Here is a 26,287-nt window from a genome sequence, read left to right as displayed (position 1 = left end):
ATGACCATGCTAAACATGAGTGGGCGCTATCAGTTTGCTGGAAGCCAAACAGGCGATAAATGTGGCTGCTAATGCCGAGAAGCTAATGCATGTGCAACTGTCTAACGCAGAGACACTACCAGATGTTATGCTGTTCAGGATTCATCTGTGTTAAGATGTATGTGACAAAAGTTTTATGTCTTGTGGAAAAGTATGTATTCATTTATCAGTTTGACATGCGCACATCTGGTAAAAATGCTGGTGGAGGATTAAGACAGATGTATTGGCGCCGTTCCTGAAACCTTCGGATGAGTGACGGGTAAGATTCAGAAGGGGATCCAAAATGCTGATTGGAGTGACAGTGGAGGAGGTTCAGAGAAATGTTAACGGTTTCCAGATGTGGAGTTTGCCAAACATATGTTAAGTCTGTATCATTAAACATTAAACCGTCAACTGAACATCAACTTGTCGTCTGTTGCATGTGTTCGACTCCAGAAGATTCAACCTATCACTATACCTAACGTTGTACCTTTGAGAACTAAAAACATGATTATTTTTTTGAACAGCAGCCTTTCTTCAGATTTAAGTAACGGATGTTGAATGGCCTGTGGGCTGAGGCACTGGCCTTGGGCCAGTCCAGTCTCATCTAGTCCTATTGCATCCTTGTCTGGCATTGACAGAATTTAGATGAAAAATTAGGATGTTAAAGATCCAGAGTGTAACATTTACAAGGTTCTATTTACAGAATATGGCATACATATATATATATATATATATATTGTTTGGTTGATTAGTCAAAACAATAGCTTGTTAATTTGAATGTCCCATTGATGTAACATAGCAACACAGATGCTGCAACATTCTATACATTTCAAATTAATACAAAAGCAGAAAACATAAACATAAAGAAGCAGGAGGACATTTCAATTTCACAAGGGAGGTAAGACTTTTTTAAATATCCTTTAATGAAAGAAATGCGGAATATTGTTGTTCAACAGTTCGGTGAGGAAGAATAACAAAGCTTAAGCCTGCAAGAAAGATATATAGAGTAGTTACCTCACTACTGTACTTACTGCTCAGCAAATTCAGTTTTAAGACAACAAGCTGCCTTTTTAATGGGCATCTAACATTCAGGACATGTAGAAGAAATGTCAGTGATTGCAGGATCATGGAGCATAGCCCTCGCTTAAAGTATGGCCTTACTGTCTTTCCCTGCAGTTGTGTATTCATTCAGACTCCTGTGTCGCCTGTGTCAGCATCCAGTCATACTGCCTGCTTATTAAAAGTTAACCCACAGCTGCCAGAAAATCAAAACTGAGAGTTCAGAAAAAGAGAGTAAACCTAATCTGCTTTTATTTTGTCACACAGAACTTTGGAGAGGAGAAAACTGATGGAAAAAACTGCTGGAGAGGAATCTCCTGATTTCTCCCCTTTGAGGTACAATCATTTTTGTAGGACACGGGCCATGCGTGTGTTTGTTTGTTTTTTATCTATCTACTTCTGAAACATACTGAAAAAATGTGTTTGTATTTGATGACTTTTGTCTGTATGACTGGTCAGGGGGAGACAACGGGAATGCGACATCGTTACGATCAACAGGATGGCAGAAATGGAATTCAGGCGGCTTTTAAATTTAGTTAACATGCAGCAATTTATGATCAATTGTCTGATAGACGAACTTGATTCACTGCGTTCACTGCTGGAGATATATCTTGCTGACACCAATGATGCTGACACAAATGATGCTGCCACCACTGACACTGCCACCACTGACTCTGACACCAGTGATGCTGCCACCACTGACTCTGACACCAGTGATGCTGAAACCAGTGATACCGACAGCAGCTCACAACCAACTCAATGTGAGCAACAGGAAAACGTCGTCGCTGACCAACAGGATGCTGAAGAAGAAAAGGGAGCGGCAGCACCCCCCGAATCAGAGGAACAACAACCTGTGAAAGGAGAAGGCAGAGTGAAGAAAATGAGGAGCTATCTCAGTGACCTTTTTAATCCTCATGCATTTAATAAGTGGGAGAAATTAGAGAATGACGACGTAGACTAATTTTTCATTTGTCCTTTTGTAATGCTTTATAAGAATCTGACAATTGCAATATTCAGGAAATAAAACAATGTGCACGATAGTACAATCTCCTGTTTTAATACAATGGAAAAGGGCATTTCTCCTTCTGGTATGGCAGAGTGATTCATGAGTTGGTCAGTGGTGGACTGTGGAGCTTTTTGGTAACCTGTGAACTGTAAAATTGTGCCAAATCCCAAATGAAGTCGTGTCCTTCATCCCAAACACACTAAAAAATAACCTTAACTCGTGAGATGCAGTCAAAAGTGCATTGATATGTGTTAGGATGGCCATGTAGCGGCTGGATATGCAAGGTGGATTGAGGCAGAGGTTGTGTGCAAAACCAACCAGGTGTTTATTTCACCGACATTGACACATTAAACCAACCTAGACCCTGACACAGTCTGGGGGTTTCTGCCCCTCCCATTACATCTCAACATAACCAACATTAGACAAGAACCTTAAAATACACTCACACTCTACATATTATTATAAATTAGTCTGTATGTTCTACCTGTGCTGAACATTTTACCAAAAAATCTATGAAACTCCCAAGAACTGATTAAGGTGCACTCCCCCCTGCACCAATCAGCTCATGGTATGGCCCAGAACCTTTAAATACTGCTCAGGTAACCTGGGGACTGTTTTCACCTGAACACCCTGGAGAGAAGAACAGGTGAGTGACTTACTAAATAAATAAATAAATAATAAAACTTTTTCACTACTTTGTACTTTGCTGCTGTAGCATTCAGGATACAGTCCAAGATTAAAATCACTGAAAGCTAAGCTGGTCTCTTAAAACTTGTGAATTCTTTAATAATATATATATTTGTTTAAATTATGAAAACCATCACTGCCCCAGGGAATGAATGATTAAGACTGCAGCTCTGCAGCATCATTACAAAGCAGGACTGTCCCTCTCAAATGATCAGATGATCAGTCACTGCGTGGCCAATTAGTCAGAGTATTAAAAGAATAAAACTTCTTAAGGTGAAGTGACAACCCTAATAAGTATCACAGGGGTCTTTTTTTTTTAATGCTTTACTATTAAACTAAGCAATCACTTAATATTATCAGACAGGACAGCACAATAATTACAGTAAAGTACGGTATTGTCAGAGTACAGCATGTCCTGTCCGATTGTCCTCCTTGAGCTTGTTTGTACTGATCATATGCTGGAAACGTAGTTTAAATGCTTCATCCCATCTTCATCTGTCATCCCACCATGGTGCTACTTTCCACTTTATTATGTCTCTTCAGGAATGGACTGTTATTGTTGTATTATGTGGATAATGGTCACTCCCTTCTCGGTACACCTTCCAATCACAAATTGTGCAATATTATTGGGAACAAAGATCAGTTTCCATCTTCCAGAACTTGGAAGTTCTTTCCTCTAACTTGTCCTTTGGGCCCTTCTCCTCATCCTCTCTTCACTCACTCTCCGTTCCACCTGAGCTAGCAGTGTCCTTTTGCTACACACCTTTGTGTATCCACTGCCTCTTTTTTACTACACCTTCCTTCCTGCTCACTAAACTTCCTGCTGTTGCTGTCAACATCTCTCTCCCTCCCGGCCTCCTGTCCTGTCAGAGGAGGAGCAGTGTACTGTAAGAATGTTCTTCCGGACCTATACAGGAAAGTATTCCCAACAATACCTAAACTTATAACTGTCAAGTCCTGATGTGACCTGTTAAAAAGATAAGTCAACATACAATTCAAGCCTGGTTAACCATGAGCTGGGCCTTCTCTGCCTCCAACCTTGACAGGCTTTTTGGGGCATTGCTGCATTTTTTCCGTGCATTACATCTACCTGCAGATCAGCGGAGTAATGTGAAGCTGTTTATGACATGGGTAATCCAAAAGATCTCATGGAAAGGTATTAAGGTGTTAATGTAAAGCCTTGAGTCAGTAGACCTTACTTTAATGTAACATATAGGGTCTGATGTGGCCGTGAGAATCGGTATCAGAAGGGGCCCTGGGCTTCATTGATGAGGCCAGCTGTGGTTGGGGGGGGAAAAACTGTTACGGTGGTCTGTATGCGCTCCAGTCTGCCCTTGTCCTTGGCAGTCTCAGCAGTGTTCCAGATGCTGATGGAGGAGGTGAAGATGGACTTAATGATGAAGGTGTAGAAGTGCAGCAATTATCAAAGTTTAAAATGTGCAAGATTCATTATATAAAATAGAAATGAAATGAAGTTTATCGTAAAACGACATCCACATATCTGTAGATATAAAAATGCTAATGATTCTTATTTCCAGGTCATTAAACATTAATGAAAACAGTTATAAATGTTACATTCAGAATCGCTCATATTTTGTAAATTGAGCCTCCGAAATCTGACACCCTGGATCTTTAAGGTCATTGTAACATATTGACTATTTATTTACCAGATCAATATGAAATATCTGAGACAATCCATCCGTTATCATGGGAAATGTAAGATCTGTCTTTACTTTTCTGTTTCTGTTGTGTCTTTCTGGATCCCAAATTAAAGCCTGCGTGTACAGTTGGATGAACTTCTCCTGTATGCGCAAATGTAACCCATCCATATACTTAAAAACTGCTCGTGACTCTTGCATAACAAAACACAGAATGACTAAACAGGCACCAAATGTTTGTCCGACCAATGAGAAAGAAAACAGTGGACCTCAGATTTCAGTCTCTCGAACTGATGCAGGAGGCGTCACGTTATTTATCGCATTTCGAAAGGCAGTGGAAAGATATTTCTGTTACAGAGTGTACTGTATGAGATGTGTCTCTGCTCTGAAAATGATCCCAGTGTTGCATGCTACAATAGATTGCTCGATCTAACTGGAATTGGAGCTGACAGGGAAGGAAAATCCAACAGCGAAAGAGCCTCTTCTGCAGTCGTTTTGGAGCCCGCTGGCCTGGATGACCCAGTGGAAAGTGTACTGTAACTGATGAATGGACCTCTGGACGTTGTAAATGCAGCCTCGTTTCTGTTGGAGCCTGGCTTATCCTGCATCAGAGGTGGGTGGTAGTACAATATCAAACAAATATAGTGGATTTTGTTGGGTGTTTATAGCCCACAGCTACTGTGAATCACATTCATTTTGGAGACTAATTATGGAGACAATCTTTTTTAAAACCAGCCATGCATTTCAAAAGCTAGATCCAACAAAGCCACATTTTACACGATTTCTACAGTGCCACTGTTTGTTTATTTAATTCCATGGATATGAGCTTTAATTATGAATAAACATATTCTTTAAACATACAGTATTTATTTTTTTAAATCACCAAAATGTAATTTTAGATGCTTTAATAGTTTTATGTATTTCCTGTGGCAGCTGGCCGTCTTTCCCGTCTGTCTCTACTGACAATAATCCAACATCCGCTATTATGTAACTCTGCTGAATACAGATATTTATAATCTCAACATGCTGGAGTTATGACATCAGCCGGCTCTGCTGACCATGACGAGCGTTTGTGGAAGCATGCAAACCGTTCTGTCATGGTAGGTTAATGCTTGTAGCAAACAAACAAATGTATCACTCAGATGTAATGCGATTACCTAACTTGATATCTGTTTTTCTTACTGCATATGCCAGGGGACAATGGGCTGTCAGAAGACTTGCGAGGTGGAGAAAGTCCTGAAACAGTCTCAGAGGGAAGTAGTGTGGAGCCAGAGACAGAGGTTAGCCACAGCAAAGAAGAACAGCCGGATGAGAGGCACAGATAAGGTGAGAGCGACGTGTTGTTGCCTTGTTAAAGCTTTCGATGAATAAGCTTTGATTCAGCCTGTGTCTGGACACTAGCCGGATCAGCACTTGTTGATGCCTGCAGCCATAATCTGACCTCACCCTGCGCTCCTCTTTACTGTCAAGGCTCATCATTAACAAATGCATCCATATGTGGCACTCAGTGATTTTATTTTCATCTCTTATGTGGGTGATTTAGCTACCAAACAAGATGTCGTAATGCTTTATTATTAGTAGTTTTTGCTCGTATTTAAAGAGATTACCAAACATGCCATTATGTAATATGCATTTTACTAAATTAATCCTAAAATATACAGGATACTTTGGTAAATATTTTGTATTGTCTATAATGGTAGATACCCACACTTAAACAATTTGTGGAAAACTCATTTAGTAATGTTAGTTTTAAGGAACATTTCACCCTTAAAGGGACGTTCTGGGTTATTTGAAGTAGGGTTGTATGAGGTACTTGTCATAGATGGCGATTGGCACGCCCCCCAGTTTTCGAGAAGCAGACCGGAAGACCAGCACGGAAGCTAAGCAAAGTACTGCCTGAACAAATCAATATCAGTCATCATTATCAATCAATAATGTGTTAAAACCCCAAAGTCACACAATAACACAGCGCAGTGGTGAACCAGCAGCTCCCATGTTCTGCAAAAAACAACAACATTAAAGTTACTGTCAATGAAGTCTGGTGGTTTTGAAGAGAGCATTGCCTTTTTTAAATGTCCAAAGCAAGATCATTGCTCAGCTTCTGACACAACCCCACTTCAAATAACTCAAACTATTCCTTTAATATGACATACGAGCTGTAGGTCAAAAGAATCAAACTATTTTCCTAGAAACTAAACATAATACACCTATTGAACACACAACGGTTGTGACATTGAACTACTGGTAGCGTAGTTGTGTGCATATTGGACTCACGATTTAAGAGAACTGATTCGCAATTGCAGAAATTAGATGGTGGTGTTACGGGAACAGGATTTTAAAAAGGGTACACTTCACTTAAAATCTATATTAAGCTGATTCAACTTAAAAGTTAAAAGTTAACTGAACTTAACTTGAATACAAATGCATCTCTTGAGTTGTAAAAAATCTATTTTAATAAACTTCAGGATACAATTTAAGGGTAAAGATTAAGATATTATGTTCAATCAACAATTGCTGACTTGACTTTAGACTTTTAGTTAGATGTTCATCTATTATTACTTGTAATTTAAATTTGGAATGATAATGAGATATTTAATAGCATTTAATAAAAATAAATAAAAACTTAGTCACAATAACATTTAAGATACAGAACTTAGAGATTATGGAAGTCCTGTTTTTATGCATGACAGGGAGAGAGAAGATGAACAGAGACACCGACTGCATGCTCACTTTTCCTGCCAACACTTCGCAATTTTTGCCTCATTTGGCTGATAAACGTCATCAGTATTACTCGTTTATCTTTCATCCTCTACCGCACCAGTCCCTCTTGTTTCACCTCATTTATCAACCACGTCACAATTATCCGACTTTCTAAAGAAACTCTTGGACACTTGCGCTGCCGTGATATTTTGCGATAGCTCGACTACGTAGCAACACGGCCCATCAATGTGATGCTAAAGCAGCAAAACTACGGGGCCATGTTGTGAGATTGATACGCACACTGCCTACCACCTGGACAGGGGGGGTCTACTACAGGTGGTCTACATGTTTACTTAACTGTACTCAGTATTAATCCCTCAAAATGACAGACGGCCTTCAGATTTTCTTTATTTTTGGTCATACTGACAAATCTGTCATCCTTCCATAACAGCAGTGACTCAGCATTGTCAAATACCAAGCGCAGAACTAGTGTCCTTGCTCTGTTTTTTTGGCCAGGTATTGATGGAAAGTAACTCATAGCTCAAGGATGCAGGATTTAGAGCTGTACGATTATATTGCAACACGGCGTCTTCTGTTTGGTGTTGATTCAGTCCCATTATGTTCACAGTATCATTTTCCAAGAAGAAAGTTTCTTATGGCTACGTGTGAAAGTCGGCGCTTGTCTCTAGCGTCCTAAAAGTGTTGGATCACTATTAATGTCACGCCGTCCTCTCAGCGGGCCATATTGCTACTGTTCACAACATTGAACAGCTTCATTAAACGGTCGTTTGCTTAAAAAGACTGTAAGATGCATGCAAAGAGAGTAGCACGGGTTTGTTGTTTGCTGTTAAGAAAATCCTCAGTCCATTGAGGAATGCATGTGCGTCATTTCAGCAGACTCGCTTGGCTCACAGATGCTCGTTTTGAGATTGGAGCCAAAGTCTTCAGACGGGACTTTGATGCAGAAACAAGAGGCGTGCAAGTGCTCAGCGGATGCTGGTATGGACAGCATCACAGCACTTCAGTTCTGAAGGCAGACAGCAGGAGGGCAGGACAGGACCTGCTGTACAGGGAGCTTCATTAGGACTGAAGAAGTGCCACAAAGGATAGCATTTATGCTTTGGAATGGGGAATGGTGATGAACTCGATATAATATGAAATACAAAACAATTGAGCAATCAGACTAGATATTATTTACGTGTTTGGAAACCATATTTTTATAAATCTTACATCAATATTTCAACATAAAACATTTGTGTTGCTGCCTCTTGATATGTAAGCTGCCATAGCACTCTGTGATATTGTTGCATCTCACACCGTTTTTTTGTTGTTGTTAATCTGCAGAACCCTTCACAAAAGGGAATGTCCAAACAGTTGTTCACACCTCCAAATGTGTCTTGGCCAGCTGAGTTAAAGGCAGGCCCGGAGCTCCCTGGTCTGCCTTTCTGACCTCCTTTGACAGCTGTCTGAACAGGTTTGGTTCCCTTTTAACATTTGAAGGTAGGCGTGCGTCATCTGAATCATTATGAAACAGCACCAGCTAGTCGATGCACCTTACACAGCCCTGCCCTCCCGTGTGAAGGGTCAGTAAAATGCCTCGATCGCACTTAGCTCAGACATTTGCATCTTGGCATTAACGGCTTTATTAAAATGTTCCATCAGTCTCTCGTCTTTTCCACTTGACCCCAAACTTTAAAAGCACTCATAGCGACAGTGTTTGACCTGCTCAGCTTTGATGTGTCTTGGGAGGGAAAGTACTGTAGAGCTATAAATAAAGGACTACATTATTCTCCTTCATGGAGACACATTAAATCAGACGTTTGGAGGTCATCCGTTACCTCTACAGATTCACAAACACAGTTTTCTTGTCAGAATGCTCAAGGAAGTTTAATGCTTTTAATCCTGCTGTGTAACGGTGTTAGTTAATTTACTAATGGGGCCTGAAGGAGAGCTAAAGTACAGTGCAGTTGCCCCGTAGCAGCTGATGTTGTGGTGAAAACATCAGGTGTGCTTCCTGCTCATTGTCAGAACGCAGCCCCTCCCCGTTCAGTGTTTACACACCAGGTAGAGGACATGGGCGGGAACATTTGGCATCCACAGTGTGCGATGTAGTCGTCGTCGCCGCTGAACAATATAAGCTCTCAATTGGGATTGCAGAGAGGGTCCCGCTGGAGGGGGAGGGAAGGCTCTAAACAGAGGTAAGGACCTGCTGTGGTTGCTAGGCATCCACACTGAGGAAAGGATATCTGTTTTGGGCCCTGCTCCTCCTCTCTCCTTGTTTTTTTTCTTCTTCTTCCCAGCACAGAGTGCAGCACTGCTGTCGGCCACAGAGGGCAGCCATACTGCACACACCAAGCTGCTCCCCTATAGTGGAAAAAAAAAAAAACCCAGGATGGCCCAAATAATCCCCTTTAATACCCTTCTGCACTTGATTTCCAGATCTGTGATTGGACGGTAATGGCGTTGCTGCTGTTTGTGATAGCTGATTGGTCTGACCCACCGTTCAGTGAGTGAGGGTTTGTCAAGCTGGGGGAGCCTCTGTGACATAATGACCCATGACGAGGCAGAGTCCCTGTATCAGCTTACAAAAAAATAGAATAACTGAGATACATTGCAACAAAACTGGGAGCCAAAGGCCAAGAGAGGAAGGGTGGTGGTGGTGATGGTGGTGGAGGGGATGCCAGAGAACCTCACATGACCTTGCCATCTTCAATCATGGCTGCTCATCAGCGGCGGTTGTGGTGGAGCACGTGGCTGGAAGGGTTTATTGACAGGATTGTCTGTGACTGCCGAGAATAAAACACAGAATGACCGGCTCTGATTAAGGGAGACGAGAGACATCCCGGAGAGGGAGTGATGCTCAGTGCTGCTGCGCACTGCACTGCCTCTGCACCCCTGCGTGCCTGTGCCTGTGTCTGTGTGACTAAGCGAGTGTGTGTGTGTGTGAGAAAGTGAGAGAGGAGAGAGAGAGGGAGAAAGGGGGCGTGTTGATGTGTGTGCTCTGCTGCACAGCCATGGTAGTGTGAGCTGAGTGATGCTCGCTGTCTCTCTCTCTTCCTCTCTCTCTTCCTGCGCTGCCTGGCTGTGCCTCTTTCTGCCCGAGCAGCATTGATGAACCATTTTATGCTACAGAGCTGCCATAGCCGTCGTACCGGTCCTGCTGCTGGCTGCTTTTCTGTCTCTCCATCACAGTAGGAAACACCTGCCACTGCATCGGCCCTTTAACCGCTGCTGCTGCTGCTGCTGCTGCTGCTAAGGTACTGTACCGTCTACTGTCTGCTGTCAGAGCCGTGTGTGTTTTTCTAAAGCAGGGGTTGTTGTGCTGCCTCTGCTGCAGGATCCTTGTGATGCTGCTGCTTCTGCTGCTGGAGGGATAAGGATGATCATAACATGTCTCAGACTCTTAGAGGCTACAGTAATTGAAATGTGCCCTTCTGCTTACGTACACATGTAGTCCTCTACCCCTTATTCTTAAGGGATGGATCAGCCTGTTCTGAGCTGTTCTGCACGGGAGTGCAGAATATCCAGTTTAGACGGCACCGAGAAGAGCCAGAGGACATTGCACATCATTTGCATGCAGAACAGGATTCACTGTCATATTGTTGTACTGTTTGAGTTTTGGTTCCTATCTGGAAACATGCTGCAGTGTGTCTTAAGAGAACACCTCCGTCTGCACAGCGAGAGAGAGCGTGTGTTTATTGTCTCTGGGTGATATAACATGATTTTTGGGGGTTGACGTTGGTTCCGGTTGTCACTGCCATGCCTGTCAGAGGTGCTTTCTGTGGAGTCTGCATGCATGAGATGTGGCAGTCTTTAGCTGAGGCAAATCATTTTGTTGTTTTAATGAACTGGAGATATGAATGCTAATCAGCAGACAGCGGTTATCTGATACTGATCTGAGTTGCTTGCGTGGATTTTGTCAAGCATTTGTGCAGATTATCCATCACCTATGTAGACTGTTATCAAGGATGCAAGGCTGTTAAGACAACAGCTGATACTGTACTGTTTTTCACATACCAAAAATGTGTCCTTGAGTGTGTGTGTGCATTATAAATTGATACTGTGAGGCTGTCAAGGGCATTAATGGATATGTAAAGCATACATGTGTTTCTGTATCTTGTGTCATCAGCCACAGAGCTCAGTTTGCAATGAGACAAGAGCCTATAGGTGGCAGTCACGAGGGGCCTAGAGGGTGGCGGTGGGAATTAAGGCTGAAACCGTGCGAAAATATGTCATCTGTGTGTACGTACGTGCACGTGTACACAGGTATGGATGTTTCTGCTGCCTCCCAAGGTCACTCATTTGAAGAGCTTCCATAATTAGGGCTGTCAGTCTCGATCCACACCTCGGATATGACGGCAAGCTCATGATGACAAACTCCCATTCATGCCCGTAGCTCCTCCTGCCCACCTTGACAAGCCGGCATGGCCATTCATCATTTCGCTGGTTATCCCTGAGCTGCCAGCATGTGACTTTTTTTTTCCACTCCACACGGGAGACAGGTATTCATATTTCTAACCTAAATTTGTTTGCTCTGCAGTGAGTTGATTGCAACGGAGGAGGGTGGGAGGGTGGTGTCGGTGTTGGGGGAGTTCAAGGAGGGAGGAAGAGTAGTTTTTAAATCCAGCTCTGGGTCAAATGATATTTGCATAAAATTCTTTCTGTTTATTTCCTCCTTCTGGCAAGAAAACGGATGGTGTTCACCGCACTGGGAGTTCAGACATTTTGTTTTCAGACACAGAAAACTGTACTGAATTTAAATTAAAAAGCATCTGCTCGATGATTTTACACCATAGTGAAGCCATCTGGTATTTGTCCATATGTTATATGAAGAAGACTCAAGCATGCAAGATTTCTGAAGTGTGATATTTGAGTTATGTCCTATATTCATATATTGGCGGGCATTTGTTTTATATGAACACGACGCTGACATATTATCACATTTTAAGTTAATATAGTGAGCTTGTTGGCAAATCGTTTCCTACTTACACAGCCACCAGACACGCAGCAACATTAGCATTCATTTTGAGTCCACCCGGTAAGTGTAAATCTAATTTTCAAGCCTCCTTTTAGCTCTGTTTTTGGTCTCCTGCAGCTCCTGGTGGAAATATCTGCCTCTTCAACTGCTAAATACTCCTGCTAGTCAGTAACCATTTTTCTTTTGCTGAAACTAGCTGCCTACTGGGTCTGAAATAAGGCAGATGAAGTAAAACTGGAAAGTTGTACAAGCACAGACCAAAGCATGGAGGGTGGACTGGTAGCTGGAGAGGTGCCAGTTCACATACTGGGTACTGCCGAGGTGCAAGGTAACGAATCCCCAACTGATCCCAGGACGTCGCTACATGGCTGCACATCTCTCCACCGTGTTTGCGTATGTGTGTAGTATGTGTGTAGTGTGTGTGGCCTATGTATGTAAAAACTTGGATCAATAAAGTATCTATTCTATTCTTTCTGCAATAATTCTTGTGTTCATCACTAGACCTGACCTCTTGTACACAGTAATTAAGACATTTGATCCATTGTTAATGTAAAATGATTCGTTAGAGCAGCTTTAAAGTTGAAAAATCAACTTGTCATTGCTGTCAGGTGGACAGTCTTTGTAATAGGAGAAGTGTTTCTGAATTACCTCAAACTTATCTCTGACATTCCTGCACTGATACTGATATACATGCCAATATCGATCCACCTGTGATGAGCAATAATCCTAAGTATTGCCGTACTTGAGTATCAGTTTGGCTCTGAATCAAACTCCCTTTTGAAGCTGATCTGTTCAGGACACAACACTCACAAAAGCAACATCGTGCAGCATTTGCATCGTGCAGTGTTATTAGAGTTTGATACCCCAGGTAGTGACCCAATTGGCAATCTTTTGGCCAGTCTATATTACACATTCAATTAGGCCAGTTTTTAAAACCATTCAGCAGCCTATTTAAAACCTTTTTTTTTTTACTTTATTAATAATAAAACAGCTCTGAATGTAAGATGCAATCAAACTCTGCAGTCCCTCTCCTGTGATCCTGCTGGAAAGTTTGTCCAGAAAGTTTAGTGTTTCTCAATGGGGACTTATTCTTTAACTACTGCTGTGCACTTACAAGCACTTGCCAGCTGGGGCAGAGTTAAACTGGTGGTTTTCAGTGTCAATGTAACCTTTTAATAGCCAGCAAAACCAACTGTCAATAGCCAAAAAGCCAGAAAGCTTGACAAAATGTCAATTCATGAAAGAAATCTGTAAATATCATGCATGATCTGTGCAACTCAACAGAGATGAGGAGAAAGCTTTGTTAGTTACTTTCATGCACTTATTATGTAGTTTGCTTATTTTGTCATATTTATGTATGCCTGGACACCTGGAGGGCTGAATGTGACCGAATAGAAATTAAATAGGTTGGGTGGTTTGAAGTTTTCTTTATCTCCCCTTCAGTAAGTGATTTGGATATCCGGTTGAATCCCAAAGAGAATGCATCAGTGCCGTAGCCGTCTGTCATGTATACATTGCTTGGTATAGCTTGGCATCGCTGGTGTCAGAGAGACCAAAGTGAAGGGAGGAGTGCCGAACATGGCTGCAAAGTGGAGAGGATGTAGCAGTGTGAAAGGAGCATGGCTCAGCATAGTCCTGAGTGACTGAAGCTAGGCTGTAGTAACAGCTGGAACGCTGCTGCTGCTGCTGGCGCCTGGATGTGGCCTGGATAAAGCACGTGACCCCCCCACCACCACCACCACAGTGTGAGGCATTAGCAATATGAACAGCAGGGTCCAGGGCCGCTGTTACATAACACCATCTTCACTGGGAAATCTCTGTAAAGATGGCTCCGGGAGAGTCAGTGACAGCAGAGTGAAAGTGCATTATCATTGTCAGCAGCCGCATCACTCGCTCTGATTGTCGGACTGTCCCGTGCATGACAAAGCAAGCGTGCGTCCTGAGGGTGTTTTTCATGTGGGGGCAGATTTGTGTAGATGTTTTGTGCCGTATAAGCCTCCAGATTAGATTAGATCCGCTCTGCACACATGTTCAGTGTATTTGTTTCCATGTATGTGACTTTACAGTACATGAGAACTGCCCGTTGTGTTATGCCATAGCTCCTGCAGCTCAGAGGTAATATAAGTAGATATGTTGTGCCAGCTGTCTTCATGTTGGCAGTTTGACTGACTGCTGTGTTCGGCCAGGAGTGACTGGCTGCTGACTTCAGTGGAGGTCAGAAGAAAGTAGGCAGTAATCACCTCAGGGATCTGACTGCATTCATAATTGATTGTTCCTGGAGTTGATCAGGGCTGTCCATTCACTCTGTCAGATGGAAAACACTGATCTGGTGTAAACAGCATGAGATTAGATGAACCCCCCCACAAGTTAGTTGTCGTGGTTTGTTGTTATGGCAGTCTCTGTGTGAAGTAAACCTTCCGCTATCTTCTGACACTCTTTCGAAAGGCCGGCGTGGTTGCTGCACAGCTTTATGCTGCTGAGTGTGATTCGTTTAAGGAAATCCAAAAAAGAGCTGGCTCAGTGCTAAAATGAAATATTATTTTTACTCCAGCTTACAGATGGAACTGGCTACTCATTTCTTGCTGTGGCATTTTCACAACAACAAATGTTTGGATTAAAGAAACGACGCGTAGGAATGGGTATTTTTGATATGAGTGTAATCCAACTGTCATAAATATGGACAGCTGTACACGTGTTTGTTCCGATTATATTACTTATGATCGAAAACTAGCGAGTCGACAACAAGTGCAACAACACAAAGACATAGCAGCCAGCTAATAATACTTACTAGTCCAACAGCAAGACGCCCAGCTCGGCGTCTTTCTTCTTGCTTTGTCTCTTTTTCTCTTCTTAGTTTCTTTCATCAACGTCCTCTTCTGCCACATAGAGGCTGCTGAGCCCGGTTACGTTACCGCGCCCCGGACCTGAAAACCTTTTCTTCCTGATGGTCACCACAACACCTGTGCACACATGTACACCTGTACAAACACTAACAACGCTGCTCTGAGTTCACAGTCCGGGCAGCCCGGCTAACAAACACAGTGTCAGTGTAGGAAGATTATTTAAAATCTGTTATTTTACGTTAGAAAAGTTACTCAATCTTTGCATTAAAAGCAGCAGACCCTACCGTGGCAGTATCAAACTCCATCAGTGTTACATCGTTATGGACAGGTCATTGATTGCAGGGGGTGTAAACTCTAGTTTGTCCACCTCTTTGAAATGAGGCTGAGGGTTTACTCACCTATTAAATAATCAACTGTATCAATCAATGAGGGGAAACAAGGTGGGTAGACTCCAGTTTGGAGTTTGGAAGAGTTTATCCACTCCTGGATTTACCACTACACCTCTAATTGATTGTCTTTGTAGGAATTCATAGCAGGAGTTGGACTCCCAAGTTAAAGCATCAACAGGATTTTAGTTTGCAGCGATGCGCGCCTGAGGCAGTAGGTTGGGGGGGGGGTGATTATGTGGATCTTGCCAAAATCCACAGGCAGTGATGATTATTTGTCAGGATTTGCTTTGTAATAAAAAAGCTTATCTGCACAGGTTCAATCTCGGTCTGTGTCTCTGCCTTTCTGCTTACAGGTTTTTTTTGCTTACTGTGTCGACACTGAACTCTGAACAAAATTGCGTTCATAGCGTAGACGTGACAGTTCATCATGAACGAACCCTACACCTTCACCGTGGAGGTGTAATTATAGAAAACGGTTGTTGAATCTCAACTAATAAGCTGCTACAATGTCACAAATACTCTGAACTGTTATCTAATATTTTTCCAGAAAGGCGATGCATAGTGATTTATTCAGCTTACAATAGGCAACAGGAGCCGGTTCCTCTGATCTTCTGAGGTAGTTGTTGAACACCGTGTCCAATGTTTGCGTCTGCTGTGTGTATTGTCCACCGTGTTGGAGGTTAATTGGGCACTCTTTGATAACATATTATTGGCAGGCAGTGCTGCAGACTTCACTGTGCGAGTCAGTTCAAGGCACACTCGCTGTTTCTACAGTACTTTTTAATGTTGAGCCTGATTAATGGAATGCTAATGTGCTCCGGAGTTGATGCTTTGTGTTTATGTGGGGATGTAATTGATTCCAATGTCCCGATCAAGTGGAATTTCACAGCAGATCGCTAGAGAAAATAAAAAAATAAAAAGAAGCTTAGCCGTGCAGTGGGTGCTGCAGCGCAGTGATTCATCTTTGTTAACTGTACGCTACATTGTTCTAGGTTATAGGTCTCTGTGGGGTTGGTAAAGGCTTCTGTCCAATCCACTGCCTCCACGTTGGTCCATCAGTGAACAGGGGCACAGGCTAATTGCATGAAGACGCTGTAATAAGGTGGATTGAATTAGCTTTGGCCTGACTAAAATGAATTAAAGAAGCCGTCATGACATACAGAGACTCGAAACTGACTCGTTATACGCGCTCAGCCAGATATATCATAATGTGGTATCATCCTAGAGATGCTGACAGTCTAGGAGCCCATCGTGAGTTTGTATAAATGCCCGTATGCTGGAATAACAAACAGTGTCTAATTCTGCTTAATTAGACATGCCTGCGTGGAACACTCGTCCTAACAGAGATGAAAACAGAAAGCTTACCCTCGACCCTCGCAATTATCACAAATAATGAGCTCATACTGTTCTGAAATGACATTCAATCAGAATCCCGTGTTTGTGTGTGAGCAGTCCAGTCATGTACACACTGATGAAATGTTTGCAATTTCACATCTCAGAACTCTCAAATAATTGATTAGTTTGATTATTTTAAAAATTAAATGGAATTTTTAAAGAAAGACGTTTTTCAGTTGTGAGGATTTGCTGCTTTTCTCTGATTTATAAAACTGTAGAAGGAATATTTTGGGGGATTTTAGACTGTTTGAAGATGTCACAAATCAGAAAATTGTTGTTGGCATTTCTCTCAATTTTTCTCAGATTTTACAGAGCTGCAGAGCAGATTTCTTTAATAAATCATTAGTTGTAGCTCTATGATGCACTGAGGGTGTCGCATTGCGTAAGTAACCTACAAGTAGGTGTTTGAACAAAGGTTATTATAGTTAACTAAGCGCCAAACCTCTGTAGCTGTGAAATGAAGCCAACTGCAGTTCCTCTTGTCGTCCACCTGAGGCTGGCTCCAGAAGTGAGTCAGTCTCCATAAGTCCCCATGTTCAAATGTCCAACTTCACAGCAGAAATAAACATGTTTACAGCCTGGTACAAAAAACAGTTTTGGTGGAACAGGTAGGTCCGCCAATGAGCCACATCTTTGCCCATTTTTAGATTATCCAGGAGTCGGGAGAGCCAGGATTACCATCAAGGTGTTTTTTTGCTTACTGTGACGACACTGAACTCGTATTTTCTTTAAAAAACAAAATTGCGTTCATAGCGTAGACGTGACAGTTCATAAACGAACCCTACACCTTCACCGTGGAGGTGTAGTAATAGAAAACGGTTGTTGAATCTCAACTAATAAGCTGCTACAATGTCACAAATACTCTGAACTGTTACTGTTATCTAATATTTTTCCAGAAAGGCGATGCAGAGTGATTTATTCAGCTCACAATAGCCAACAGGAGCCGGTTTCTCTGATCTTCTGAGGTGGTTGTTGAACACCATGTCCACACCACGGACACGTTATGTGCCACAGATTTTGAGCCTTAGTGTTACTTTGGAAACCTCTGTGACATCCATTTGCTATACTGTCACATTGTGTAAGTAACCTACAAGTGAGTGTTTGGACTGAGGTTATTATAATTAACTAAAAACTAAAACTAGGTGTGAATAATCATAAATAAAAATATAAACTAGACTTTGTGGTTCAACACTCACAGTGAGGAGCATGTTTCTTACTGAGACTGGGAAGTCAACAAATAAACACACTCTGGACTCCACACTGAGTTAAAAACAAAAATTATAAAACAAAACAAATGAAAACTAGAAAAGTATAAAGTAAGAGCTCTGATTTTGACTTATCAAGGAGTCACTTTTACTTTTTAAATTTAAACACTGGCACAGGACGAAATCACTTTCAGCCAAGGCCATGAATTATTGCATGAGTGGGTATATAAGTCACCCTGTTTCCAGAGCGAATGACAGCAGATGTTGGGGAGAAGAGCTTCTCAGCTCCTTTTAAAGGTGGACGGAAGGACTACGTGGCTCTGGGGGTCGTGCCTTGCGGCGGGGGTACAGGGCAGGACAGAGAGCCTTTGTCCAGATGTCTGTTTGTGTTAGGGAGGTTACGGCACTGCCTCTCGCCATTAGAAACAAACACTAATTGCCCATTGGCCCCGGGTTGGAGATGTGCAGCTGGGGACATGTGGCTATAAATAGCACTGCTTGTTCCCATGAGTGGCGGGCACACAGCACCATAGCATTAGTATTCAGCACTGAAACATGGCATGAACAAAAAAAAAAAAAGGTCATCTTCTGGCCATGGCCACAAATGTCAGGGTGGGGTACAAATGCGACACCAATGCGGTTGGTGGGGCGGGTGAACTGTGAGCCGAACCTCAGGCTTCGCCCACATTTGGACCAACCTACTGAGGCGTCGTCCTCTGTCTGAACACTTGCAGGAAAATGTCACATGGAAACAGCCGAGCGAGTGTCATGACATCCCCGTGTTTTGTCCGTAGTCCAGCAGCATCCACGCCCCTCTCCCATGAAGTCTTCACCTTCCATGCTTGAGTCGAGTTACAGCTCTCCCTCTATGACACAAAAGCAGCATCTGGTTCCACCTGACTGGAGCCATGAATAATTTAATAGAGGGGGCATTATTATTTCCAGCCAGCTCCACTAGCTTGGCAATAACAAGCAGTTTAGGTAGTGCTATCAGCGTTGCTTGGCTAAGTGGTTGAACATGGAGAGAGGATGTTATTTTACCTCGTTGGCATTTTATACTTGTGTGGGTTTGTAAGTATCTGGTTGAATGAGTGCTTAAGTGTTATTTTTTTTTGATACACTACGTCAACATGTTGCTTGGATGTTTGCAGATTTCAGATGTGAGTGGGATAGGCACCATTAAACCAAAATCAGTTGACGTCTTGTGACGTCGTGCACAGATTAATAAGCACAACCCGTGGGAGCTAATTTGTCATAAAAAACATTCTTCTTTTGTTATCGTTTGTTGTGATTTGTTCAAAGTTTGGTGGAGCGCTGTGTTAAGCGTGCACTCAAAGCTGCAGGTGGGCAGGTAGTCCAGTGGATTCATGCTATTGTGCAACAGAACCTGTGGAGATCAATGAAGGGAGAGCACACTGTTTGCACGGCATGGGTGTACCTGTTAGCTGTTTTTCCACCGAGACCACCTGCTGGCTCTGAGCGCCCCCTCCTCCAACACTCTTACATGCAGATATTAGACGGGAGACCAGTGGTGAAGGGTTGATTCGGCCAAAAACTTCTTTGTTATCAGTTTGAAATTCTGTAAACAACTTTGTGTTCTTCTGTTTGTCTCCCGCCTCCCACAGCTTAGAAACGAAGTTTTGCCCCTCCAGCTCCAAGGCGTGCAGCGTTTGGACAGTTTTCGTCTTCTAGAGGACAACAGCCGAGCTCTGAGACTCAGCCAGGAGGCACTGAGTCACCAAAGGCTGAAGCAGAAGTTACTGGTGAGTTCTCTGCGTGAGAGCAAGATAAAGGCTCGTTGATGCCGGACATGGACCATTAGGGACTGTTGAAGACCGCTGTGGAGGCTTTCAACAGCCGCCTGGCTTTCCTGTTCCGCTCCCTGCTTTGGATTGTGAACTTGTGAACCATGAGTTGTTTCTTCCCTTCAGTTGTTGGTTTTAAATTTTAAATGAGCCGTGCGTCCCGTCGTCATTGGGATTAATTGGGGTCAAATTGGCAGGTTTGTTGTCAGCAGACGATGCCTCTTAACTCAGGCCTGTCCAAGGAGGAGACCAAGCCTTCAGGGAGTTGTTGGCAGACGGTTAACTTACTTTCCACACTTTTAAGTTTAAGATGCAATAAATTATCCATATTTTCCTCATGAATAATTAACCTGGGTGGTGATTTTAACCTTTTTCTTCATTGTCAGTGATGCTGTGAAGCTCATGTTTGAGTATGTAGCATCAGTTTTGTGTTGGAGATTGTATAGATGATTTCCCCTGTGAGGATGTTAGTAGGAGCTATATATATGTATGTACCGTAAAATCAATGCATGGCTGCTCATCAAAGCTGGACAACAATCAGTGTAAAAAAGCAGACAGCTACCCCCATGGCGTCCCAAAGTCATCAGGATCAGTCTGCAGCAATCATCGTAAATGAGTTTGTACCAGTAACGTACAAATAAACTGAAATATTAAAGGTCATTCAAGCAGCCTTTGTTTTACTTATAGTACTCTTGGCACCCTTAAAAATACAAACGTAATACCTTTTAAATGTATCAGCTAGTATCATTTATACGTGGGGGAAATACTTTGATAAATGTAATTAAGGGATAATTAACGATTAGCCTAATTAAGAGAGCAAGGGTGGCACACATGTGATTTTTGGCCCGGGGCCCCCTAGTGGTTTAATTTGCTGCTGCTTATTTGAAAAAGTTCCAAAAATATAAATGTGGCTGTAATAAAATATGAATCTTTAACAAGTTTTAAAATACAGGATTTAGAGCTGCAGTGGTCAGTCTGTTCAATTAGTTGTCAGCTATCAAATTAATTGCTATTGTGCTAAGAAATAATGTTCAAATTCTGCAATTTTTTCGAGTTTTTTAGTCTTTCATGACAGTAATTTGGGTTGTAGACAAAACAAGACATATGAGGAAGCCATCTTGGGCATTTTCTGACATTTTCTGGACCAAACAATTAATCGATTAATCAACAAAATGATCATCAGGCTAATTTATAATGAAAATAATCATTATTTGCAGCCCTGGAAAGATTGGTTCAACACGGTGTGTATTGGTGCCACCACCAGCCCGCAGAAACCCGTCTACCGGTCAAACGTTAAGGTTCATTTTCCTCACAGTTAAGATGTATATAACACAGTCTGGTTTAAATACTGTTGCACCTGTTTAAGTGTCATTTCCCTCAGAGTGAGGAGACCCAGTGGCCATGTTGTTGAGAGCGCTGTGCACAGTAAACAGCAGGTTTCCTGAGCGAAGGAGCTGGGTTTGTCTTTCCTCAGGCTTCCTACAGGCTGCGATCTCACAGCGGAGGCTGCTTGTAATTCCCCCGGCTTCCCCTGACGTCTGTGGTTCAATATGAATGAGCTGCATCGATTAGACCTCAGTGTGGTGCTTGTGCAAAGGGGATGAGTCGTGTGTGTGTGTGTGGGGCGGCTGGCTTTCTATCCTGTGTCTCCTCGGCACTCAGCAGACTGTTGTTTTCGCAGAGGGCGACGTTCTGGGTGACATCTTCTAGCTGAACCATAAACTGTAGCTTTGTTATTAGCAGTTTCTTCTTGCGTGTTAATTGTAACCGACACTGCGTGATCTGCAGAGGAATGCACGTAATCGACAGTTAATCGTAACATTAGAAACTTGCAAAGGTGTCGTCTGTGTCGTCTTTCTCTTCCCTGGGTTACATTCGGACACATTTGCACAGATTTACAGGAGCACATGATGTTCTCACACGCCTCTCACAGCCCTCAAAACCTTCTCGTCTCACACGCTGAGAGCATGGCCTTCTCGTGTTAAAGTCCGCCAGCTGTAGTCTATAGGGGTGCGAGGTTAGCGCTGCTGACTGTGATTGTTTGCATAATGAGGGTGGTGTGAACTTTATTTTTAAACTCTCCGCCTGCTCGTGACAGGGCTACTTGATAATTAGCCTGTCAACATTTTCTTAAGGGGATCGCCTGCCATTTCAGTCATGTGACACGGCCACATCTGAATAATGACGTGTTTTTTCCGTCGAGTATCATAATTCATTCATTCTTTAGGGAGTTTAACTCCTTCCTAGCCTGAAGGAAGAGAAAGAGAATAGATACTTTACTGATCCATCGAGGGGAAATTCTTTTTTTTTTTACCTGAAATACAACCTCACACACACACATGGGGTCATAGACATGCAGATGATGGTGGAGTGATGGGCAGCCACACAAAGCGGCGCCCTGAGGGCAGTTGGTGGGTTTGGTGCCTTGCTCATTGGCACCTCGGCAGTCCTCAAGAAATTTTATTTATATAGTGCCAGATCATAATAAAAGTTATCTCATGACATTTCCATACAGAGCAGGACAAGACTGTACTTCATAATATTATTTACAGAGCCAACAATTCCAGTCCACCTTCCATACTTGGGCACACTGGACTTGAACTGGCCACCCTCCGGTTCCCAAGCGAAGTCCTGAGCTTCTGCCGCCCCCAACTATAGAAACTATGGTGGTTGGAAAACATGAAAAAAATGTGAAAGGCCTCATGGGGAGCCAGTGTTTAGTGTAGAAACAGTGTCTGTAAATATAAAAAACTCATTCTATGGTAACAAAACCATAAAAATACTTATTTTCAGGTTATATTCTGTAAATAGACACAAAATGTTTAGTATGAAATATGGAGTTGATAGTGTAACTTAGCAGTTCTTCTCCTCCATTCAGTCCTAATTCAGTGTATCTCCTGAAAAACTACAACGTCATGCAAAAGCTCTCTCCTCGTACTTTTGGCATTTGCTGGGAAACGAGCGCGTTTGAAGTCAACGCGCATCCTGTCGTGTCATTAGGTTGGTGTTTTGCACCGCTTAGTCAACAGAGAAATAGACTGGGAGGAACAGGGGTATCGGTGTGAGCTGGGGTGGGTGGGGGGATTTGGAAATGGTGTTGTTTGCTCCCTCAAGTGGAAAAACAGCTGATCATGGATCCTGAAAGATTGGCATAGCATCAGTAATTACCAATACTGGATGGTCCCACGTAAGACTGAGTGAAGTGGTAATGAAAAACTGACAGAGCATGAGGCACTTCTTCAGCAAGCTCCATTAGCCTGCAGCTCTGTTATCTTATGATGGAGATGCAATCAACAAACCGCAGACACGGCCTGGTAAAGGTATCGTCCTCCTCGTGTGCGGAGCTGACTGCAGTCATTACATCTCTGTGTTTTCCTTGTAACTACAATAAAAGTGACTTTTTTTAGCCTTAGAGGGTTTATGCTTAAATTTTTTTGAAGTACAAATGTCTTTTAGGCGTGCAGATTTGTGCTGAAGGGGGAATTTCACAGATACTGAATTATACTTGTTATTCTGCAAAAGTTGACATTTACACAGCGTTTTCCTCTGTTAAAGGACTTTTTAGCGAATGACTGGAGCAGTTTTCGAGATCAAGGGAAGTGGCAGAAGAAAGGAGCAGTTATCTGCCTTCAGTCATTCTCCTGCCTTTGAATTATGCATCTAAAGTGGGAAAATGCAGTCACAGGAAGACGTTACGGTATAACATACAGTATTTTTGAGCATCCAAACAAGCAGAACAGATATTTTCAACCAATCAACCAGCTAGTTCTGTATTCTCTGTGGAAAGTTCAGGTATTTTCCTCCAAAATGACACTATTCACTAGCAAGGCCCACAACATCAACAAGATATGTTTGAAGGATTTATTAACAAATGAAAGAAACGTGAGCTATTATACTTCTTCGGTCTGTTGCTGCGTCGTGGTGGGGAATCAACGGACCCCTCTGAGAATCCGATGGGGAGTAGGAAGGAGAGGGAGGAATAGGAGAAAGAAATAAGGTGGATAGGAGAGGTACGGATTACGAGAGAGAACGAGGTCGAGAGGGTTAGGAAGATATTTATAGGAATGTTTGAAGTGGCATGGTTGAGGTGTGGTCCTGCTTCTGAAGCGGCTGCTAAAAATCTTCAATTGTGTAAAAGTAGAACAAAATGTATCATCAGTTAATGCAGCTATTTAAACCAGTGGTCACCGAGCAAGGTTGTATGGGCAAAATCTGTGAGTGCCATGGTGTGTTTTACTCCTCATTTGCAAGAGGAAGAATGTTTTATTCCTCCTTTTTAAAAGTTGCTTTAAATCGTCTTGAAAATCAAGCAGGACCGGCTGTACCGGGGCTGTTTCTCTCCCCGATAAGCCGGTCCTCGGACATGTTTTCCTCCCGCTCTGCTGCAGGGGTTGTGAGTTGTGAGGTAAATTGGCAAGCTTTTCAGGACGTCAAAAAATAAAACAGGCGCATCTGTCAAAGACCGGTCGAAGTGATGCTTGAGCATTTTTGATAGATGTGAGTAGCATGAACAGATGTGCTCTTTAAAGTGGAGGACATTTTACTGATTCACTGCAGTAATGGGATGTTTTGGCAGAGAGCTACGCTTTTGCATTTCTGTTTGTACCTTTGCAGACCTTCTCTGCCTCCATATCTGTCGGTTTTTCCTCCTGTGCTCCGATTGGCTCGCCGGCATATTGAAAAGCTGAGGATGTGACTTATTACCCATCTGTCTCCGAGAGTGTCTCATTGTCGCAGCCGGGATGGAAAGGGGCGAGACTTATTAGGGCTGTGAACACTTTCTCCTTGGTTAACTCCTGCCCTCATAACTATTCATCACCGGGAGCGAGCCTACAGTCAAGCCTACGGGTTTGCTCGGGCTGCGCTCAGTTGGATGGTCAAGTGAATCATCAGGCCAAGGCACATCGGAGTGCTGGTCATAAATATGCATGACGCAGATTGGAAAAATCACACTGACTTCGCAGTATAGATATCATAGATTGTGGGCACCCATCATGTTCTTCTAAACAAACACAACTAAAAATATTCCCTGGTGTCGTCTTAATGTGCCTACACCACCATCAATGCCAGATTTATCATTTATTCATATTCAGAAAACATAAACATCACACAGAAAGGGCTGAGAATTGATGTCCTCCTCGCTGCGAGCCACCGTACTGCACCAGATCTAACAGATTTATTGACACTTCACAGATGCTGCCCAAACACCGCGCTGAATCTTTCAAGTCCCGGGCTGAAATCTCATGTATGTGAGGACAGGATGTTACATCAGACAAACTGGCTTATTTCTGCAGGTATTTTTGTGGGTGTGTTGATGCGGGAAGGCCCCTCCGTGCTGGGGGGGGGCAACCACATGTTTACATCACTTGTAATGAAATTAGAGCCGCGTGGCACCCACACTACAGGCCTCCACTGATCCTCTAATTCAATTACCCCCCTTATTAACGCTCAGATGCTGCTGGCTGACCCAGGACCACACTCTGCTTTTTTTTTTTTTTTTTTTGCTACACACCATTCACTCAGTGGCTCTTTCTGCTTCTCTAGTGGACTGAGTAGTTATCAGTCAGTCATTGTCTTACTGATGCTCAGGGGTCATCTGATTTTCTCCTTCATATCGATGTGTAGCAACCCCAGGTCTCTACTACAATACAGGCAAATACAGCCTAAGAGGGAATAGTTTACATGCCTACAGTAAGGCTGGAGCATTTTTTTTTATGTTTTCTTCACCTTGTCTTGTTTCTGTCATCTATTTTTACTAGATTATATGCACAAGGTGTGAAACACAAAGTATCAAAGGCTGCGGTGTAGATATGAAGTTAAGTTCAGAATAAAGCTGGAGTGTTGTTGCACAGGTGTTATTTTTACCTTATGATCTGGCACCTTGAAGACTTGACAGCGATGATGAAATGAGGTTAGGGACCGTCTCAGAAGTGCATTCAAAGCGATCAGGAGTGTAGACTTCAAACCACCTGTGTTTTCCTTCTGGACCTCGTCCCGTTTGTGCGTAAAACCCACAAAAAGATGCAACGTTGCAGTGTATGCTCGTATGGATTTGTATTTAAACTTAACTTAACAGTAACTTAACAGTCTCCTCCTCCTAAACCGAACTGCAGTTTTTAAAGAAAAAGATATGCAGTGTTCCTCTCAAACCTTTACCACTTATAAAGCTTAGAAGTTACATATACATACATACAAGGAGTGTAAACGTTTAAAAGATAAAATGAAGCAATCTGGACACTTCCTTTATAAATTTGAATCCAGATTAGGGCTGCAACTAGCGACACTGAATATTCTTGATTCTTCATTTAGTTGTTTGGTCAATAAAATGTTGTTTTATCCACAACCCAAAGATATTCAGTTTACTGCCATAGAGGAAGAATCAGAAAATTGACTCAAAATGATTAATCAATTATCAAAATAGTTGGCTATTCATTTAATAGTTGACAGTGAATTTAATCGACTAATCATCGCAGCTCGAATGCCGGAGGAATCTCTTCAAGAGTACCCAGAAAAAGTAAATACACTGTGTTACAAATAATTG

At 42.6% G+C, this 26,287-nt stretch overlaps 1 protein-coding gene and 1 long non-coding RNA gene across 3 annotated transcripts in view; both read left to right on the top strand.

Annotated features, from left to right (window-relative positions):
* The first annotated feature begins 845 nt into the window (after positions 1-845).
* On the top strand, positions 846-2,120 carry LOC109139663 (uncharacterized). Its single transcript, XR_002042255.2, has 3 exons — positions 846-919; positions 1,348-1,416; positions 1,540-2,120. It is a non-coding gene; the product is annotated as an uncharacterized LOC109139663 (long non-coding RNA).
* A 588-nt stretch (positions 2,121-2,708) lies between these two features.
* rimbp2b (RIMS binding protein 2b) overlaps positions 2,709-26,287 on the top strand; it is an 85,819-nt gene continuing 62,240 nt past the window's right edge. For both annotated transcript variants that reach the window (XM_027277606.1, XM_027277604.1), the window contains exons 1-5: positions 2,709-2,732; positions 4,851-5,044; positions 5,438-5,531; positions 5,626-5,757; positions 19,567-19,704. In XM_027277606.1, the coding sequence (XP_027133407.1) occupies positions 5,466-5,531; positions 5,626-5,757; positions 19,567-19,704 (336 nt within the window). In that variant the 5' untranslated portion in view covers positions 2,709-2,732; positions 4,851-5,044; positions 5,438-5,465. The remainder of the gene's footprint in view (positions 2,733-4,850; positions 5,045-5,437; positions 5,532-5,625; positions 5,758-19,566; positions 19,705-26,287) is intronic.

Source organism: Larimichthys crocea, chromosome III (genome assembly GCF_000972845.2).
Source record: "Larimichthys crocea isolate SSNF chromosome III, L_crocea_2.0, whole genome shotgun sequence".
Classification (NCBI taxonomy): domain Eukaryota; kingdom Metazoa; phylum Chordata; class Actinopteri; family Sciaenidae; genus Larimichthys; species Larimichthys crocea.
The sequence above is the reverse complement of the archived record's forward strand: the minus strand, read 5'-3'. Positions and strand labels throughout refer to the sequence as shown.